Source organism: Piliocolobus tephrosceles, chromosome 1 (assembly GCF_002776525.5).
Source record: "Piliocolobus tephrosceles isolate RC106 chromosome 1, ASM277652v3, whole genome shotgun sequence".
NCBI classification, from domain to species: Eukaryota; Metazoa; Chordata; class Mammalia; order Primates; family Cercopithecidae; genus Piliocolobus; species Piliocolobus tephrosceles.
Window position 1 is genome coordinate 186285962 of NC_045434.1, and position 12983 is coordinate 186298944.

At 51.7% G+C, this 12983-nt stretch overlaps 1 protein-coding gene across 1 annotated transcript; it reads left to right on the top strand.

The window, feature by feature from the left end:
* Positions 1-806: 806 nt before the first annotated feature.
* On the top strand, positions 807-2373 carry TRAPPC3 (trafficking protein particle complex 3). The gene is made up of 3 exons (XM_023232294.2): positions 807-869; positions 975-1157; positions 1624-2373. The coding sequence occupies exons 1-3, from the start codon at positions 807-809 to the stop codon at positions 1741-1743; spliced, it is 366 nt and encodes a 121-aa protein (XP_023088062.1). The 3' UTR covers positions 1744-2373.
* The last annotated feature ends 10610 nt before the right edge of the window (positions 2374-12983 follow it).

The following is a 12983-nucleotide window of genomic DNA, read 5'->3' on the forward strand; positions in this document are numbered from 1 at the left end:
GCGATTCTCCTGCCTCAGCCTCCCGAGTAGGTGGGATTACAGGCATGCACTCCCGTGCCTGGCTAATTTTAATTTTGTATTTTGGATAGAGATAGGGTTTCACCATGTTGGTCAGGCTGGTCTCGAACTTCCAGCCTCAGGTGATCTGCCCACCTTGGCCTCCCAGAGTGCTGGGATTACAGGCATGAACCACCGCACCTGGCGCCAGTTACCTAATCTTTAATACGAAGAAAATAAGAGCTATCCACAGGGTTGTTTTAAGGAGTAAATGAATAATGGACACGAACATTTAGGTAAAATGCTAGTGTTTAGCATAGTGTTGTGCATATAGTAAATGTTTACTATTCCTAGTCTTAGTGCTATCTATTACAGTATTAATAAATGACCTAGCACCCATAACTCTGTGGTGTCAGTTACCTGAAGTTGGTCTTTCTGTTGTAAGCTTGCTGGCCATACCCAAATCCTGAAGAGGATTGACAGTGGAGAGAGCTCTGTGAGAGTTTGGAATTAGGAGGGCGGATAGGGTAGGACTTTTTCTCTGCCCAGTAATGTGTTTTCACTTTTAAGAAGGTACATTCAGGTAACACAGACAGAGGACAGGGAAGTGGGTTAGGGGCCTCTGCACTCAGGCAGCCACGGTGTCGGGAGACTAGTGCTCCCTTCCACTGAGCAGTACAGGCAGGCAGTGAGTGAGTTGTTGCTTACTTGTATGATGCCTAAGAAAGAAAAATATTTTTGGGAAAACAAAACAAAACAAAGCGACAGCCAAAATTGTATGACGCCGTGAAGGAGAGGGGTGCGGCATCATGTACAGATGCTTCTCCTTTGTTGCCCTGAGTGTCCAAAATGTCATCTTGCAGAGGCCACAGGTTTGTTCCTGAGCCACTTACTTCCCCTTTGCCAGTTCTGTCACCTTCCCAGTGGTACAGTTCCTGCTGCTCTTCCCTAAAGCGCTGTTTTGTGTCCCCTGACAGGTGGCGTTCAAGATGTACTTGGGCATCACTCCAAGCATTACTAATTGGAGCCCAGCTGGTGATGAATTCTCCCTCATTTTGGAAAATAACCCCTTGGTGGACTTTGTGGAACTTCCTGATAACCACTCATCCCTTATTTATTCCAATCTCTTGTGTGGGGTGTTGCGGGGAGCTTTGGAGATGGTGAGTGCAGCTCTTTATCTTCTGGGACACCTGAAATGCAATAGGGACTTGATAAGTGAATGAATGAAAGAGAGAAAAGACAGGGCTTTGGCTCACCCCAGCACTTTACTGTCTAAGATGGTGATGCTGCTGAGGTAGGATCCAAGTCGGACATCTTTACATGGTGATGCTCCTCCATACCAGGCTGGAAGGTGGTGCTGTCAGTCCCCAAAGCCCAGGAACATCCATTCTCAGATAGGCTTATTTGGTGACAGTCTCATTCTTGGGTATTCTTTGCTAAGTTTCTCCTTAAGGGTTGGAGCCATTGTCTTATGCAACAGAACATTGGCGCTGTCAATCCTGTGCTTGTGGGAAACCAGCTCTGCTTTTTTGGCTGCTGTGGATGAGTCATTTATGCCCCATCCCCACTGGTTCCCTAGAGGCTGTGGCCAGGCAGCTACTCCTTCATTTTCCCCCTAACCCCCAGGTCCAGATGGCTGTGGAGGCAAAGTTTGTCCAGGACACCCTGAAAGGAGATGGTGTGACAGAAATCCGGATGAGATTCATCAGGCGGATTGAGGACAATCTTCCAGCTGGAGAGGAATAACCATCCCTAGGACTCGAGGACAGCCAGCAGGAGCACTGTTGGAATCAGCAGGCCTCTGTGCTCCCTCTGCCCTCCAGAACTCAGTGACTCTTGAACATGGATTGTTATATATTCTTATAACCTGTTTCCATTCTCCATTCAAATAAAGAGCAGACTGTGATACAGTCCATTTACCCCATGTGTGCACATTCAAGAGCGACAGTCTCTGCTCCCTTTCCCTTGAGAGGGGCCAGATGTAATCACCCTTTGTTGGACTAGAAAGAGCTCAAACCTTTTACATTCCTGTTTGAATTTTTCCAAAGCAAAACCCACTTTGACCCCATTAAGAGGCAAGCCTGGCACATCTATCCTTGGGCCTTTAAAAAGCCATTTGCCTCAAATGGCTATAGGGTTGTGGGGTGGAGGGAGGAAGGGCTGGGAGGGAGTGGGGAGGAGTTGCTAGCTGTGGTGTGACACACTGTAGTGCTTGCAGGAAAGGAGCCAGCCATGCCGGAAACACTGACTTCTGGGAAGCCACCCAGCTCTCATTCCTCCCTGCTGTTTGGAGGCAATATCTCCTCTTTTTACAGAGGGCACATCCTTTTTTCTTACAAATTCTTCAATAAAGACACATTCTTGAGTGAAATCCCAGTCATGTCCTGTTTTCTTTCTGCTCATCCCCAGGTGTTTTGTTACAATGGTGTGAGGAGACCAGGTAGGTTCATGGGCCCAGTCTTTCTTTGACTTGGTTTAGCAGTGGCTTCTCTCCAGAGACGAGAGAGTCTGGGAAACCTGGGAGCCAGTATAAGCAACTGAAGCCCCTTCAGAGTCGCTTTTGGCTGTAGTGTGTGCAGCAAAATCTAGAAGCAGACCATTATTCCAGACGCACCTAAAATGAACTGTCCAGGGCACTTGGCCACCAAGTTGAAAGGTTTGGCTAGAAAGGCCATGTAAACCCTGTTGTTGGGGTGCCATTTATTGAGTGCTTACCACTTGAAATACACTACTGAACAGTTTGCATGCATTAGCCAGCTCACAAGAATTCCATTTTTAGAGTGGAGGCCACAAGTTGCCCAGGTCATACAGTGAGTAAGTGGAAAAGCTAGGGTTCAAAGCTGGGCCAATGGGCAAAACCCATGCTCTTAATGAAGATTCTCTTTTACTGCCAGGTTAGCACTGGGAGGGGAAAAGGGAACAGGCCCACAGCTCCCTCTCCCAGGCTTAGAGAGCTTAAGATAGCTTTTAAAGGGAGGAAGCAAGAGATTGTGTCAGGCTGTATTTGGTAGCACTGCTTAGGGATAGCCTAAGGCCCTGAGGTTTAGACACTCAGATTGTTGGAGGGAAATGGGGTCCCAGGCCTTGCCTAAAGTCTGTGTGCAGGCCTGAGATGGGGGGAGCCAGTTTTAGATGCATTGTGCTTGAGATGTGGTTTGGTTGTGTAAGGGAAGGAGCAGGGTTTTCAGAAGCACTGAGAGGGGCAGTTTGTACAGGACTTACCTGCTCTAGCTGGATTAGGCCACCAAGGAGGGATGGTCAGTTTCATGTCCCCAAATATAGGGACATCCTCTGAGCCTCTTTATGTCCCTCTCCATATTATAATTTGGGGTCCCAGGGCAGTGACTCAATTTCGGTCAACTGTGTCAACACTCAGTGTGGGTCTCAGTCCAGTCACAATGGAGTCTGAATGAATGAAAGAGATGAAGGGAATGAATGTTGGGCCCCAGATGTGGAAAGCCTTATGTAGTGTCTGGACCCTGCCAAAAAAAGTCAGCTGCACCGCCCTTTCCCTTCTCCAGGGGGACCCTCGCCCTTCCTCTCCTCTGGGTACCACAGCCTACTTTTGAGCAGCGGTTTGTATGCCGTGAGGTTTTGGATATTTCCTTTCCCAACGTTAAACTTGGGCAACATTACAGGATTAGGGAGTTGTAGAAACAAAGCTCCCTTAGTGACTTTTCCCAGTTACAGCCCCACAACTGGGGCTGAGGGAAGGAAGGAGCTGGAGACTGCAGAAGTATTTGGAACATGCAATCCCCAGCAAACTAACTTCCTGGTCCCCACCCATGTCGTTGATTGGTTGTAGATTACACATCCCTCTCTTACTATGACTGTGAGGTTGAGACAGCCCCCTAGGCTAGGCCATTCCCTCCCAGCAAGATGGGGCAGGTGAGCCTGGCTATATGGGAGAGGCTGACTAACGAGGATTTTTGGGGAGTCTGACTCACGGCAGAGTTCTGGAGCTGGATGGTTGATGCTGGTGGCCTTCGGGCCTGGGGCTGGCTGGGTGGAGCGCTAAGGAAAGGTCTCGGTTTTCAGCCTTTGGCCACCAGGGGTCTCCAAACCACCACTGTACTGTCACAGAGAGTGACCACTGGACCCCTGGTCTTCAGAATTTGCTAGAAGATGCACCTGATGGAGCAAATCTTAGAGGCTGACCGGAGACTGGAAGTGCTCCCACTCCAGTCAGCCCTACAGGACCTGAAAGCAAAGCTTACATATAGCTGCCAGGCTAAGTGCCTGCCTACTGGAGCCAGGGCATTGGAAGAGAGCATTGGCCAAGGATGTCTGGTCACATACATACTTCAAACTCTCATGCTGGCCTCCTGAGTTGTACAAGCTAACTCTGAGCCCTCCCCTAATCAACCCCCCTTACTTCCTGAGTGGAGGCCAGAGCACCAGCCCCATTCCCCTGATGTAACACTGTCCCCTTCCTTCCCCAGACCTCCAACACCAGTGAAATTTCCACATTCAGGTTTCACCTTCTCCTGGAGGGTTGGCCTCCCCTAAGTTTGTACTGGGCATCCAAGGCCAAGAAGCGGGTGGCAACAGAAGCCTCAGGAGCAGAAATTGCATTCAGTAAAATTAAAATAGTCTCCTAACAAGTAGTTCATTGTGGCTAGTAGGGGGTGGGGGTGCAGGAAAAATGTCCTCCCAGAGCTTAAGTGCTACCATGTGCTGTGTTTTGGAAGCCAAAGGGCCGGTGGGAGGGTAGGAGAGAGGAGGGGAGGGTGGTAGCAGGCAAGGAGCTGCTGTTACTGATCCCCAGCCTTTGATGTAGGGCCAGGCCTGACCCCAGGACAGCCGCCGGCCACTGCCAGGGGAGCAGTGGGACTCAGTGCATTCCTGGGGGCAATTTACACTCTGGCAGGAGGAGAGAGGAAAATTTCTACTGTGGGAAGGGGGAAGGGGGTGGAGGGAGGCCGCTGCAGCCGAGGATGGGGGAGACGGTGTTGTAAAGAACAATGGAGGGAGCCAGGACACAGAGTAGCACTCTCCTGCTTCGCCCTGGCTCCCTCACCCACGTTGGGTCCAGGCCTCCTCCAGGAAGCCATCTCTGCTGGAACCCAGAGCTGGTGAGGAGCTCACATGGGCTGGCCCAGCTACAGCCCAGGGGATGCAGAGAAGCAGCTGCTCTTTCCTTTTGGCTCTGGGAGCCCGGACTGTCAACCATGAGGGCATCTATGACTGAGCTAGGCTAGAGGAAGGATTGGGAGGGTGGTGCGCATGGGCAGGAGGACGTTTGCCAGTGAGTGTGGATGAATGTTAGTCATAGCAATAGCTAATCTTTATTGCAGAGTGGCCATGTGCCAGCGCTAGTCAGGTGATAGGCCAGTACTTCACATGTATTTCTCATTTAGCATTCACCACAGCCCTACCACTATCTGCAGATGAGGAGACTGAGGAGCACTGCTAGTATATGGTGGATTCAGCACTTGAACCCAGATAGCCAGGACTTGAACACAAAGCTCTTATCCAGTACATTACATGTTACGTATTTACGTTTTTGTGTTTCAGTGTCTGTTTCCTGGTGTTCCTTGGGCACTGTGTCTGTGTGTGAATTCCTTTTTTTTTTTTTTTTTTTTTTTTGAGACGGAGTCTCGCTGTGTCGCCCAGGCTGGAGTGCAGTGGCCGGATCTCAGCTCACTGCAACCTCTGCCTCCCGGGTTCAGGCCATTCTCCTGCCTCAGCCTTCCGAGTAGCTGGGACTACAGGCGCCCGCCACCGCGCCCGGCTAGTTTTTTGTAATTTTTAGTGGAGATGGGGTTTCACCGTGTTAGCCAGGATGGTCTTGATCTCCTGACCTCGTGATCCGCCCGTCTCAGCCTCCCAAAGTGCTGGGATTACAGGCTTGAGCCACCGCGCCCGGCCTTTTTTTTTTTTTGAGACAGAGTCTGGCTCTGTCATCCATGCTGCTGAAGTGCTGCAGTGCCACAATCTCAACTCACTGCAACCTCTGCCTCCCAGGTCCAAGCAATTCTCCTACCTCAGCTTCCTGAGTAGGTGGGACTACAGGCGTATGCCACCACACCAAGCTAATTTTTTTTTTGTTTTTTGTTTTTTGAAACAGAGTCTTGCTCTGTTGCCCAGGTTGGAGTGCCGTGGCATGATCTCGGCTCACTGCAAACTCCGCCTCCTGGGTTCAAGCGATTCTTCTGTGTCAGCCTCCTGAGTAGCTGGGACTACAGGCATGTGCCACCATGCCTGGCTAATTTTTGTATTTTTAGTGGAGATGGGGGTGCCACCATATTGGCCAGGCCAGGTCTCGAACTCCTGACCTCGTGATTCGCTTGCCTAGGCCTCCTAAAGTGCTGGGATTATAGGCATGAGCCACTGTGCCCCACCTCAATTTTTGTATATATTTTTTTTTAGTAGAGATGGGGTTTCACCATGTTGACCAGGCTGGTCTTGAACTCCTGACCTCAAGTGATCTGCCCGCCTTGGCCTCGCAAAGTGCTGGGATTACAGGCATGAGCCACTGTGCCTGGCCAAATTCTTCCTTTTCTTTTCTTTCTTTTTTCTTTTTTTCTTTTTTTAAGACAGAGTATCCCTCTGTTACTCAGGCTGGAGTGCACTGGTGCGATCTCAGCTCACTGCAACCTCTGCCTCCTGGGTTCAAGCAATTCTCTGCCTCAGCCCCCCCAAGTAGCTGTACAGACGCCTGCCACCATTTTTAAATTAAAAATTTTTTAAAATTAGCCCAGCTAATTTTTGTATTTTTAGTAGAGACAGGGTTTCACCATCTTGGCCAGGCTGGTGTCTAACTCCTGACCTCGTGATCCACCCTCCTCAGCCTCCCAAAGTGCTGGGATTACAGGCGTGAGCCACCTCAGCCGGCCTGAATTCTTTCATTTAACAAAAATGTAGCTCTGTGTTAGGGGCTGGGGACGTGGAGCTGACCTAGACTTTAGCCCAAACTGCCGGGAGCTTCTGCCCATGAGGAAGCAGCTGAATGCAATGTGGGGTCAGGGAGAGAGACTGAAAATGAGGAAATAGGGCAAAAGTCCTGGCTCTGCTAGTTATTAGCCATGTGACACTGGACAAATGATTTGACCTTTGAGCCTCAGTTTTTTTCATCTGGAAAATGGGACTCATAATGCCTCCCTTGCTGGCTGTTTTAAGGATGACACAAGATGATATATATATGTCATGGCCTATGCTAAGTATTTCCTAACTGGCAGTTATGATGAGCTTGATTGTTTGGGGAACATCTTGCAAAACCACTGCATGGATGGATATATGAATGTCTGAATGTGTAAGGAGGGCAAGTTTGTGAAATCAGGGCATGTCTATGTTGTTCCTCGCTGTAGCCCCAAGCATCTAGCACAGCTTGTCAGCACAAAGTAGGTGCTCAATAAATGTTTATTGGCTGGGTGCGGTGGCTCATGCCTGTAATCCCAGCACTTCGGGAGGGCAGGGCGGGTGGATCACCTGAGGTCAGGAGTTTGAGACCAACCAGGCCAACATGGCGTAACCCTGTCTCTACTAAAAATACAAACATTTGCTGGGCATGGTTGCATGTACCTGTAATCCCAGTTACTCGGGAGGCTGAGGCAGGAGAATCGCTTGAACCTGGGAGGCAGAGGTTACAGTGAGTTGAGATCGCGCCATTGTACTCTGGCCTGGGTGACAAGAGTGAAACTCCGTCTCAAAAATAAATAAATATTTTTAATTTTTATTTTATTATTTTTTTAGACACAGGGTCTCACTCTGTTGCCCAGGCTGGAGAGCAGTGGTGTGATCCCAACTCACCGCAGCCTCACTCTTCCAGGCTCAAGTGGTCCTCCTGTCCCTAGCTGGGACTAATTTTTTGTAGAGACAGAGTCTCACTTTGTTGCCCAGGCTGGTCTCAAACTCCTGGACTCAAGCAATCCTTCCACCTTCGCTTCCCAAAGTGCTGGGATTGCAGATGTGAGCCACTGAACCCAGCTTGACTGGGTGTTGACTGTGAGTACAGGGTGGGGAGATCAGAGAGAGAGAGAGGTGTAGAGGTGTGAGTGCAGGGGAGCCCTGCACCAGGATATACTTTACGGAGCTCGGTACAAAATGAACATGAAGCCCTTAGTTCAGAAATTATTATGAACTCCAAGTCAACCCAGGAGAGCGTTAAGTCAGGCCCTCAGGAGTGGGGAGCCCTGTGTGACTCCCATGAAGCCAACTCTGACCTCCGCTTGCCTGTGGAGCCCCACTGCCCCCGGCCTCCCCCAGCCAAGTTGTTAGGGAGAGAGTATAAGGCCTGGGGCTCCCTGGGCTATCTGAGGGAAGGCGAAGAGGGGAAGGATAGCTCAGTGTGGGCAGGCCTGGAGAAAGCCGAGGGAAGGACCCAGAGACCAGCAGACCTCTCCCCAGGAAGCCCCCCAGAGCCTGGCCCATGTCTGAGAGCAGCCCTCTGTCTTCTGTTCCCCCACACCAACCAGGCCGCTGGGTGGTCTAGACACATGTGGTCACATTTAGATGTTGATTGAAGCAAAATTGTTATAAGATTAGAATATTTAAGGTAACTTTAATTTCCACTGCATTGCTGGGATTTTTGAGGATGAGGCCAAGAGACCCCCTGGGGTGGAAGTAGGGAGAATGGTGGGGGCTGCAGGAGGGGTCTCCATCACCCCTGCCTGGGAGGAGAGGCTGTTGGCAACTCAGAAGAAGGAAGGAGAGCTAGACAGAGGGGAGGACTTCCCAGGAATCTTAGAAGCAGGAGTTCAGCCCTCCAGCAGATGTGGGGAGTAAAGGGCTGGCCTTGGTGGAATAGGAATTCCCAGCACCACACCTCCTCCCCAGACTATCTGCACATCCTGGGCCACACATCTGTGCACACATCCCTCCCTTGGGGTTGCCAGACAGACAGAAAGGAGGGCCAAAGGAGGGTCCCATCCAGGACCTCCCAGGCTCCAACCTGGGGCGGTTGGGGCTCAGAGGGTTTTCTTATTGGCAGATCAATAGAAATTTAGAAGGAAAAGGAAAATAAGGTAATAGTAATCAGGATAACTAACATTATTATTATTATTATTATTATTAGAGACGAAGTTTCGCTGTGTCACCGAGGCTGGAGTGCAATGGCGCTAACTCAGGTCACTGCAACCTCCGCCTCCCCGGTTCAAGCGATTTTCCTGCCTCAGCCTCCCGAGTAGCTGGGATTACAGGCGCCCACAACCACGCCCAGCTAATTTCTGTATTTTTAGTAGAGACAGGGTTTCACCATGTTGGCCAGGCTGATCTCAAACTTCTTACCTCAAGCAATCTACCCACCTTGGCTTCCCAAAGCGCTGGGATTACAGGTGCGAGCCACCGCACCTGGCTGGATTACTAACATTATTATTATTATTATTAGAGACAGGGTCACACTTTATTACCCCGTCTGGAGTTCAGTGACATGATCAAATGTCACTGTAGCCTCGAATTCCTGGGCTCAATTCTCCCGCCTCAGCCTCCTGAGTAGCTGGGATTCCAGATGTGTGCCACTACATCCCGCTTGCTTATTTATTTATTTGAGACACAATTTCACTCTTGCTGCCCAGGCTGGAGTGCAATGGCGCAATCTCGGCTCACCTCAACCTCTGCCTCCGAGGTTCAAGTGATTCTCCTGCCTCAGCCTCCTGAGTAGCTGGGATTACAGGCATGCGCCACCACGCCTGGCTAATTTTGTATTTTAGTAGAGACGGGGTTTCTCCGTATTGGTCAGGCTGGTCTCAAACTCCTAACCTCAGGTGATCTGCCCGCCTTGGCCTCCCAAAGTGCTGGGATTACAGGCGTAAGCCACTGCGTCTGGCCAGCCCAGCTAATTTATTTATTGAGAGACAGGGTCTCACTATGTTGCCCAGGGCCGTCTCAAATTCCTGGGCTCCAGTGATCCTCCTACTCCAGCCTCCCAAAGTTCTGTGACTGCATTTATTATTATTAAATGCCCAACTATTATTGACACATTACTGTGTGCCAGGCTTGTGTTAAGCCCTTTATTATTCTCTCTCTTTTGGTTTAAACATTTATTTCTCATCATTCTGGAGCCTGGAAGTCTGAGATCGGTGTGCCAGCATGGTCAGGTTTTTGACGAAAGCCCCTTCGTGGTTTATAGATGGGTGTCTTCTTGTATCCTCACCTGGTGGAGAGAGCTCATTATCTCTCTCTCTTTCTTTTTTCAGATGAGTCTTGTTCTGTTGCCAGTCTGGAGTGCAGTGGCACGATCTCAGCTCACTGCAGCCTCTGCTTCCCAGGTTCAAGCAATTCTCCTGTCAGCCTCCCGAGTAGCTGGGACTACAGGTGCATGCCACCACTCCCGGCTAATTTTTGTATTTTTAGTAGAGACAGGGTTTCACTATATTGGCCAGGATGGTCTTGATCTCTCGACCTTGTGATCTGCCTGCCTAGGCCTCCCAAAGTGCTGGGATTACAGGCGGAGCTCACTATCTCTTCTAAGAGACGGGATAGCACAATGGTAAAGTGGAAGATGATGAGCAAGCTTTCCTGGAGCCACATCCCAGCTCTCTCTTCCCAGCTGTGTGGCCATAAGTGAGTGAGTTAAGCCTCTGTGCCTCAGTTTTCCCATCTACAAAGTGGGGACAATAAGGAGACCAACCTCAAAGAGCTGTTGTAAGGATTAAATGAGTTAATCCACATAAAGTGCTCAGAACAGTGCCTGGCACGGGGCAAGAGCCCTGAGTGTTTGCTGTTCGTCATCAGGGGCTGTTATCCCCCTTTCATAAAGGAGGAATTTGAGGTTTTAGAGAAATGAGGTCACTTGCCCACAGCTACAGACAGGCAGCACTGGGATCCAAACCCAGGTCTGCTGGACTCCTCAGCCCACTGTCTGAACCACCAGGCTGGTGCCAGAGCTGACTCTGCCAGGGGCCGTGCTAAGCAAGTTACATGTCGCGTCTAGTTCAGTTTAACCACCCACCCCCCTAGAACAGTCCTTGAAGCCTTGCTGACCAGCTTCTGATTGTTGTGGCTGAGGGAACTGAAGCCCAGAGAGGGGCAGCAACTTGCCCAAGGCCACACAGCAGGTGATCATAGGCAGAGCTGACCCACTGATATCCAGACACCACCAGAGACAGGCCAAGGTGGAAGCCCCTGGTAGGGGCGGGTGAGGAGTCTGGCTGGGAGTTTGGCCTTGTCTAGTCAAGAGATGAGCCTTGGTGTGAGAGTCCACGACCTCTGAGCAAATAGCTGGTGGATAAGGAGACAGCGGCCACAAGGTCATGGCACAGCTGTCAGCCTCTACCGGGGGATGGGGAGCTGAGGCACCTCTCGGGGTTGGGGAGGCGCCTGATGGCCAGTGAACACCAGGGCCACAGGACCTGGCCACAAGACAGGGCCCAGACTTGGCATCCAGGGCTGGTTGAAAGGAGAAGGAGCTGCAGCCCTCCCTCCCTGCAAGGCACTGGGCAGGGGCAGGTGGGGCAGGGATTGGGGGGAAAGGGAGGGGACTGGGACAGGTATGTACCTCATAGAATCAGGCCTGAGGACCCCAGGAAAAGTGTAAGGAGTGAGTCGGGAGACCCAGGGGTGGGATCTGAGTGGGGGACCGGCTGAATTTGTGTCCGAGTGTGGGTGTGAAGCCCGTGGGAGCCCCTTCCCCACACAGCGTGTCTCTCCCTTACCCACTTGGGTCACCAGGCCCCACTTCATGCAGTCCTCCCTCCCTTCTCTCTGAACAGTTCACACTCAGAGTAAAGTGCTCTGCATGGATTGACTGTCCTCCTCACAACATGCCTATGAGAGCTTCCCAGATGGAGAAACTGAGGCACCAGAGGTTGTTTGCCCAGTGGCATGTGGCTGGTGGGTGGTGGCACTTGGATTTGAACCCAGGCAGTCTAACTCCAGGGTCTTTGCTGTCAACCTTCAGTCCCTGCTGCGTAGCTCCCACCCCTTCCCAAGTCTATCCCCAGGCACACTCAACCCCCATCAGATCCCCATGCAGTGTCCAGTTTCCACACCAGCTTCGGGGTCAGGCTTCAGTAATCCCCCCTCAGTCGGTGCCCTCCTTGGCACCCTGCCAGCCAGGACCCCTCCCTTCTCTGGGCAGCGCCCCAGTCTGGGTCCTCTGTAGTTCAGGCCAGGAGGCCAGACCCAAAGACCCCTGGCAATTGCCCCCAATTCTGACGGGTGGGATGGAGTAGGCCAGGCTCTGACGGTAGGTGAGGGTGAGAGGCCCCGTTGTGGAGTGGCGGGGCTGGTGTGTACCTTGGCAGGGGGACAGAAAAGTGGGAGGCCCTCAGAGGGCAGGCAGCAGGAGGCGGAAGGTTGAGGGGGGTGGGCCCTGACCTGAGACAGCCTGGGGCCCTCCCTGCTCCTTTCCTGGACCTGGTGAAGGCTCTGCTCTTTCCTGCTTAGAAAACACACACACACACACACAGCCACACTCACACACCCACACACACAGCCACCCACATCCCCCCACACAGACACACCCACCCACACCCACCCACACCAAGCCACACACACACTCCCACCCCCCACGCACAGCCACACGCACATCCACACCCACAGCCACACCCACACACCCACACACAGCCACACACACCCCCACACACAGCCACATACACACACTCCCACTCACACAGCCACACACCCCCACCCCCACAATCACACACACAAAATCACATGTACATACACCCACATAGCCACACACCCCCCCACAGCCACACCCACCCACACAAAGCCACATAGCCACATCCACACACCCACATACAGCCACCCACACTCCCACACCCACACACAGTCACACCCCCCACACCCCCCCCATGCACACATACCTCCCCACATGCACACACAGGAATACACCCCCACACCTCCACACACCCACACACATGCAAACTCCCCCACACCCATGCACACACATGCACACACACTCACACACCCAAGCATACATACCTCCACATATGCCCACACCCACCTACATGCACGTGTGCACACACACACACACAGGCACGCACACACACATACACACATGCACACACACGTACACACCCACCTACGTGCACACACACACA

What these genes read in the sequence shown, in the direction of transcription:
- TRAPPC3 (XM_023232294.2), top strand. Translation starts at nt 807, where the DNA reads ATGTACAGATGCTTCTCCTTTGTTGCCCTGAGTGTCCAAAATGTCATC. An exon ending in TCATCTTGCAGAGGCCACAG is followed by an intron (nt 870 to 974) that starts GTTTGTTCCTGA and finishes GTCCCCTGACAG; the next exon opens with GTGGCGTTCAAGATGTACTT. An exon ending in TGCGGGGAGCTTTGGAGATG is followed by an intron (nt 1,158 to 1,623) that starts GTGAGTGCAGCT and finishes CCTAACCCCCAG; the next exon opens with GTCCAGATGGCTGTGGAGGC.